Here is an 8087-nt window from a genome sequence, read left to right as displayed (position 1 = left end):
CCAATATACTTCAATATGGAGTCCAATATTTCACCTGGCCAAGATGTGGGTGCAACACTTTTTGTAGTAGTAGTAGTAGTAGTAGTAAAGGAATCAAAATGATTGACAGATAGTACCATAACCACATCCTCATATTACCCTTGTGTTTAGTGTACATGTGATTGTGAATATTATTGCAACAAATATACCGTACAATGGGAAAATAATATATAAACAATGATAGACTGTGGTCAACCCAAATACATATTTAATATGTCCAACAGTTCACTAATACATATATTATAACAATGATTTGATAAATGTAATAGATCAATGGGTTAGGACAGAAGCAAACTAAATCACCCCTCATAGTAGTAGATTTTGAAAGAAATAAGTTTGAGGTCTCCTTTGATACGAATGTAGGTAATGACGTCTAGGCCCTCACGATTGGGGAACTGGATCTCCTGTCTATCAGGCATCTCCACTTCAAACATGTCACCCATCAGCTTCAGTACAATCTTGAGAGGGAGAAACCCCATTTGTTTACATCATTAGTGTTGTAGCACATTCACCCACATGGCCAATTGCAACGAACAAGCTGGACTAAAGACTGTGCAGTGTATTGGCACTAGTTTCCTTAAAACGATACTAGCAGGAGATTACATGGACATAGGCCCTAATTGTTTCTGTTATATTGAACACCTGAAACACTGCCCAAGATTCTCCGTTTGTCTAGTCAGGATCAAACCCACCTCCCTCCATCTTTCCAACCTCCATTTTCACACCTTGAATATAGAACCCCGTTGGAGTGGATTGTGGATCTCTCTCTTCTCATCCCCCCAGCAGCCGGCAATCTTTGAGTTGCACACGAGCACAGTGCCATCAGTGTCATGATTGAAACGTGGGTTAAAGTGCAGTGCCAGGTCGATCTGGAACCTGGATATGGGAAATAGGAAATAACATTGTTCCAGAAACCCTAATACATGTCTGTCTAACCTTAATGGATTTCACACCTACATTATACCAAAACAAAACTCTTCTCTGGTCCGTCCTCTCTTCTTTTGAGCAATCATTTGTGAACCTGGTAGTTTATTTATTTTTTAATGCTATGGGTCCCTCTGTGTGATATAAACAGTTAAATGCAGCTCCCGAGTGCCACAGTGTTCTAAGACACTGCATCTCAGTGCAAGAGGCGCCACTGCAGTACCTGGTTTGAATCCAGGCTGCATCACATCCGGCTGTGATTGGGAGTCCAATAGGGCGGCGCACAATTGGGCCGGGTTTGACCAGGGTAGGCCGTCATTGTAAATAAATAAGAATTTGTTCTTAACTGACTTAACTGACTTGTTCTTAACTGACTTAACTGACTAAAAAATGTAATTTCTTAAATGTACCTCATTCTAATCATTCTAATCCATAATCCTCCCCTGTACTTTGAACTGGTCTCCAGCTCTCAGCTCCACATGCTTCAGCTCAAGTTCCTATGAAGAACCATATAAATAAATTGAGTGCTTTTGAACATAAGGTAAAAGAGATTTTGTATTTTAATATTGTGTTCTGTTAACATTTAGACTACGTTACCCAGCAGGCTATGCGGGCGGGGAAGGTGGTTGAAGAATGCCTTGCATGGTTAAACTGTCAGGTGCGTGAATGAGGACCCAAAAGCGAATTAACAAACAGAGTTTCTTTAATGATAAACACACGTGGGCTCAGATGGACAGGTAGATTCCGACAGGACAGGACAAGGTTGCAGCAAACACGATGATAGTCTGGTTCAGGCATGAGACACACAAACAAGAATCCGACAAGGACAGGAACAAAAACAGAGAGAGATATAGAGGACTAATCAGAGGGAAAAAGGGAACAGGTGGGAAAAGGGGTGACAAGGTAGTTAGGAGGAGACAAGGAACAGCTGGGGGAAAGCGGGGGAGAAAAGGTAACCTAATACGACCAGCAGAGGGAGACAGGGTGAAAGGAAAGGACAGAAAGACACAACATGACAATACATGACAGTACCCCCCCCACTCACCGAGCGCCTCCTGGCGCACTCGAGGAGGAAACCTGGCGGCAACGGAGGAAATCCTCGATCAGCGCACGGTCCAGCACGTCCCGAGAGGGAACCCAACTCCTCTCCTCAGGACCGTACCCCTCCCAATCTACGAGGTACTGGTGACCACGGCCCCGAGGACGCATGTCCAAAATCCTGCGGACCCTGTAGATGGGTGCGCCCTCGACAAGGATGGGGGGGGGGGGGGGGGGGGGGGAAGACGAGCGGGGGCGCGAAGAACGGGCTTGATACAGGAGACATGGAAGACCGGGTGGACGCGACGAAGGTATCGCGGAAGAAGAAGTCGAACTGCGACAGGATTAATGACCCGAGAAATACGGAACGGACCAATGAACCGCGGGGTCAACTTGTGAGAAGCCGTCTTAAGGGGAAGGTTCTGAGTGGAGAGCCAAACTCTGACCGCGACAATATCTAGGACTCTTAGTTCTACGCTTATTAGCAGCCCTCACAGTCTGCGTCCTATAACGGCAAAGTGCAGACCTGACCCTCTTCCAGGTGCGCTCGCAACGTTGGACAAAAGCCTGAGCGGAGGGGACGCTGGACTCGGCGAACTGAGATGAGAACAGCGGAGGCTGGTACCCGAGGCTACTCTGAAAAGGAGATAGCCCGGTCGCAGACGAAGGAAGCGAGTTGTGGGCGTATTCTGCCCAGGGGAGCTGTTCTGACCAAGACGCAGGGTTGCGAAAAGAAAGACTGCGTAAGATGCGACCAATAGTCTGATTGGCCCGTTCTGCTTGACCGTTAGACTGGGGGTGAAAGCCGGAAGAGAGACTGACGGAAGCCCCAATCAAACGGCAAAACTCCCTCCAAAATTGAGACGTGAATTGCGGACCTCTGTCCGAAACGACGTCTGACGGAAGGCCATGAATTCTGAAAACATTCTCGATGATGATTTGTGCCGTCTCTTTAGCAGAAGGAAGCTTAGCAAGGGGAATGAAATGAGCCGCCTTAGAGAACCTATCGACAACCGTAAGAATAACAGTCTTCCCCGCTGACGAAGGCAGTCCGGTGACAAAATCTAAGGCGATGTGAGACCACGGTCGAGAGGGAATGGGAAGCGGCCTGAGACGGCCGGCAGGAGGAGAGTTACCGGACTTAGTCTGCGCGCAGACCGAACAAGCAGCCACGAAACGACGCGTGTCATGCTCCCGGGTGGGCCACCAAAAACGCTGGCGAATGGAAGCAAGCGTACCCCGAACGCCAGGGTGGCCGGCTAACTTGGCAGAGTGAGCCCACTGAAGAACGGCCAGACGAGTAGGAACGGGAACGAAAAGAAGGTTCCTAGGACAAGCGCGCGGCGACGGAGTGTGAGTGAGCGCTTGCTTTACCTGCCTCTCAATTCCCCAGACAGTCAACCCGACAACACGCCCCTCAGGGAGAATCCCCTCGGGGTCAGTGGAGGCTACTGAAGAACTGAAGAGACGAGATAAAGCATCAGGCTTGGTGTTCTTAGAGCCCGGACGATAAGAAATCACGAACTCGAAACGAGCGAAAAACAGCGCCCAACGCGCCTGACGCGCATTAAGTCGTTTGGCAGAACGGATGTACTCAAGGTTCCTATGGTCAGTCCAAACGACAAAAGGAACGGTCGCCCCCTCCAACCACTGTCGCCATTCGCCTAGGGCTAACCGGATGGCGAGCAGTTCGCGGTTTCCCACATCATAGTTACGTTCCGACGGCGACAGGCGATGAGAAAAATACGCGCATGGGTGGACCTTGTCGTCAGAGAGGGAGCGCTGAGAAAGAATGGCTCCCACGCCCACCTCTGACGCGTCAACCTCGACAACGAACTGTCTAGAGACGTCAGGTGTAACAAGGATAGGAGCGGATGTAAAACGATTGAGGAGATCAAAAGCTCCCTGGGCGGAAACGGACCACTTAAAGCACGTCTTGACAGAAGTAAGGGCTGTGAGAGGAGCTGCCACCTGACCGAAATTACGGATGAAACGACGATAGAAGTTCGCGAAGCCGAGAAAGCGCTGCAGCTCGATGCGTGACTTAGGGGCGGGCCAATCAATGACAGCTTGGACCTTAGCGGGATCCATCTTAATGCCTTCAGCGGAAATAACAGAACCGAGAAATGTGACGGAGGAGGCATGAAAAGTGCACTTCTCAGCCTTCACAAAAAGACAATTCTCTAAAAGGCGCTGGAGGACACGTCGAACGTGCTGAACATGAATCTGGAGTGACGGTGAAAAAATCAGGATATCGTCAAGGTAAACGAAAACAAAGATGTTCAGCATGTCTCTCAGGACATCATTGACTAATGCCTGAAAGACAGCTGGAGCGTTGGCGAGGCCGAAAGGAAGAACCCGGTATTCAAAGTGCCCTAACGGAGTGTTAAACGCCGTCTTCCACTCGTCCCCCTCCCTGATGCGCACGAGATGGTAAGCGTTACGAAGGTCCAACTTAGTGAAAAACCTGGCTCCCTGCAGGATCTCGAAGGCTGAAGACATAAGAGGAAGCGGATAACGATTCTTCACTGTTATGTCATTCAGCCCTCGATAATCTATGCAGGGGCGCAGAGACCCGTCCTTCTTCTTGACAAAAAAAAACCCCGCTCCGGCGGGAGAGGAGGAGGGGACTATGGTACCGGCGTCGAGAGCTACAGACAAATAATCCTCGAGAGCCTTACGTTCGGGAGCCGACAGAGAGTATAGTCTACCCCGGGGGGGAGTGGTTCCCGGAAGGAGATCAATACTACAATCATACGACCGGTGTGGAGGAAGAGAGGTGGCCCTGGACCGACTGAACACCGTGCGCAGATCGTGATATTCCTCCGGCACCCCTGTCAAATCACCAGGCTCCTCCTGTGAAGAAGAGACAGAGGAAACAGGAGGGATAGCAGACATTAAACATTTCACATGACAAGAGACGTTCCAGGAGAGGATAGAATTACTAGACCAATTAATGGAAGGATTATGACAAACTAGCCAGGGATGGCCCAAAACAACAGGTGTAAAAGGTGAACGAAAAATTAAAAAAGAAATGGTTTCGCTATGATTACCAGAAACAGTGAGGGTTAAAGGTAGCGTCTCACGCTGAATCCTGGGGAGAGGACTACCATCCAGGGCGAACAAGGCCGTGGACTCCCTTAACTGTCTGAGAGGAATGTCATGTTCCCGAGCCCAGGTCTCGTCCATAAAACAGCCCTCCGCCCCAGAGTCTATTAAGGCACTGCAGGAAGCTGACGAACCGGTCCAGCGTAGATGGACCGACAAGGTAGTGCAGGATCTTGAAGGAGAGACAGGAGTAGTAGCGCTCACCAGTAGCCCTCCGCTTACTGATGAGCTCTGGCTTTTACTGGACATGAAGTGACAAAATGACCAGCAGAACCGCAATAGAGACAGAGGCGGTTGGTGATTCTCCGTTCCCTCTCCTTAGTCGAGATGCGGATACCTCCCAGCTGCATAGGCTCAGCTCCCGAGCCGGCAGAGGAAGATGGTAGTGATGCCGAGAGGGGGGCAACGGAGAGCGCGAGCTCCTTTCCACGAGCTCGGTGACGAAGATCAACCCGTCGCTCAATGCGAATAGCGAGTTCAATCAAGGAATCCACGCTGGAAGGAACCTCCCGGGAGAGAAACTCATCCTTTACCTCTGCGCGGAGACCCTCCAGAAGACGAGCGAGCAAAGCCGGCTCGTTCCAGCCACTGGAGGCAGCAAGAGTGCGAAACTCAATAGAGTAGTCTGTTATGGATCGATTGCCTTGACATAGGGAAGACAGGGCCCTGGAAGCCTCCTCCCCAAAAACAGATCGATCAAAAACCCGTATCATCTCCTCCTTAAAGTCCTGATACTGGTTAGTACACTCAGCCCTTGCCTCCCAGATTGCCGTGCCCCACTCACGAGCCCGTCCAGTAAGGAGAGATATGACGTAGGCGACACGAGCAGTGCTCCTGGCGTAAGTGTTGGGCTGGAGAGAAAACACAATATCACACTGGGTGAGGAACGAGCGGCATTCAGTGGGCTCCCCAGAGTAACACGGCGGGTTATTGATTCTGGGCTCCGGAGATTCGAAAGCCCTGGAAGTGGCCGGTGGATCGAGGCGGAGATGGTGAACCTGTTCTGTGAGGTTGGAGACTTGGGTGGCCAGGGTCTCAACGGCATGTCGAGCAGCAGACAATTCCTGCTCGTGTCTGCCTAGCATCGCTCCCTGGATCTCGACGGCTGAGTGGAGAGGATCCGAAGTCGCTGGGTCCATTCTTGGTCGGATTCTTCTGTCAGGTGCGTGAATGAGGACCCAAAAGCGAATTAACAAACAGAGTTTCTTTAATGATAAACACACGTGGGCTCAGATGGACAGGTAGATTCCGACAGGACAGGACAAGGTTGCAGCAAACACGATGATAGTCTGGTTCAGGCATGAGACACACAAACAAGAATCCGACAAGGACAGGAACAAAAACAGAGAGAGATATAGAGGACTAATCAGAGGGAAAAAGGGAACAGGTGGGAAAAGGGGTGACGAGGTAGTTAGGAGGAGACAAGGAACAGCTGGGGGAAAGCGGGGGAGAAAAGGTAACCTAATACGACCAGCAGAGGGAGACAGGGTGAAAGGAAAGGACAGAAAGACACAACTTGACAATACATGACATAAACAAGGGTTTTTCTAGCTGAAGTATATGTTAATTAAAAGTAGTTAAACCTACGCCCCAGTTTGTCATTATATAAGGAACAAACATTACAAATGTCATGTTGGGTTATAAATATGTAATGACTTAATAATCATTGGAATCAATGTACAGTGCATGCATAGATTACTTTTTCAACAATTACCATGTTGTCAAAACATAATCAAGACTCAAGGGCCTGATCGTTTAAATTAATTCACTCAGTAACACATCTGAGTGCAGTAAGCATATAGGCCACTATGGCTGTGTTTACACAGGCAGCCCAATTCTGATATTTTTCCACACAAGATAAGATTTGGTGCTGCCTGTATAAACACAGCCTCTTCAGTAAGTAAGTAACTGTGTGGAATAAAAGTATCAGCACATGAAAGCATGACATTTAGTGAGACTTACCATTGGCATTGCCATGTTGTCACTGGTGGTGAAAGCGGCCCTGAATGTGGTTTGAGTTGCAAGACGGACTGGGATCGGACAAGATAACCTTATTTCCTGAGATACAGAGAGTAAAATGTTAGTTGGAAGTGTGAACTATCCTTTTATGTGGGCAACCCTCCTCACACAGGTCACCAACTGATTAGCATGATAATGAGGCGTGCTTAATGATGATTCAATAAATAAATAAAAATGGTTCTCTCACTCACACCCTGATACTAGGTAATGACAAGAAGCTTGGTGGCAGACTGGCAGTGAAGATAGTTGCCTACTAAACTGATGCTTTTACTCACACTGAAAAGCCTGATCTTTGATCAGTCACTCTGATTGGTAATCAACTATGTAGTGCTGCCCTGTATATTATAAACGGGTGGTTTGAACCGTGAATGCTGATTGACTGACAGCCGCTAGTGGAGCTGTAATGACAGAGTTTTAAGTAAATGACTGTCCAGTGAAAAATCTCACTTTTAAAAGCTCATGTTGTGCTACTCATACCCAAATAATAACTCATATTTTACTCATATTTTGTGGCTAAAGCATACATTTCAGAAAAAAACACACTTCAAACCCCACCTTAGAATTGTATCTCAAATAGATCGTTTCAAAAATGCTTGCTATTTCCTCATATAACGTGATGTCACGTTTTTGGCCGAGACGGCTCATTGGCTGAGCTGGCAGTTAAGTCGTTTACTTGTCATTCATATTTTTAACGACTGGTATAGCCCACATCATTCTGTTGTTTCAAACACAGAAAATCAGCTTTTTAACATAATAAAAAAATGGGAGGAAATAACAATTTAACTAATATTGTAATTAATTATAGGTCATATTTAATATAAATCTTGAAACACTGGACAGTTAAAGTGCATGATATGCCCTTAACAAATACAACAATGAATAGATGTTATGAATCAACCGTATATTCAGATATATCTGCTGGGAAAGTGTGACGACTTCCCTAGCCTATCAAACTTTTG

At 47.8% G+C, this 8087-nt stretch overlaps 1 protein-coding gene across 1 annotated transcript; it reads right to left on the bottom strand.

The window, feature by feature from the left end:
* Nucleotides 1-230: 230 nt before the first annotated feature.
* Nucleotides 231-7160, bottom strand: LOC110486425 (galectin-1-like; the record flags this gene model as incomplete). The annotated part of the gene is made up of 3 exons (XM_090196567.1): nt 231-497; nt 765-915; nt 7072-7160. Coding segments are annotated over 3 exons (399 nt in total), but the record flags the coding sequence as incomplete, so codon positions are not given.
* Between the last annotated feature and the right edge of the window lie 927 nt (nt 7161-8087).

The sequence above is a fragment of the Oncorhynchus mykiss genome, chromosome 13, assembly GCF_057628025.1.
Source record: "Oncorhynchus mykiss isolate SJ-2025 chromosome 13, ASM5762802v1, whole genome shotgun sequence".
NCBI lineage: Eukaryota > Metazoa > Chordata > Actinopteri > Salmoniformes > Salmonidae > Oncorhynchus > Oncorhynchus mykiss.
The sequence above is the reverse complement of the archived record's forward strand: the minus strand, read 5'-3'. Positions and strand labels throughout refer to the sequence as shown.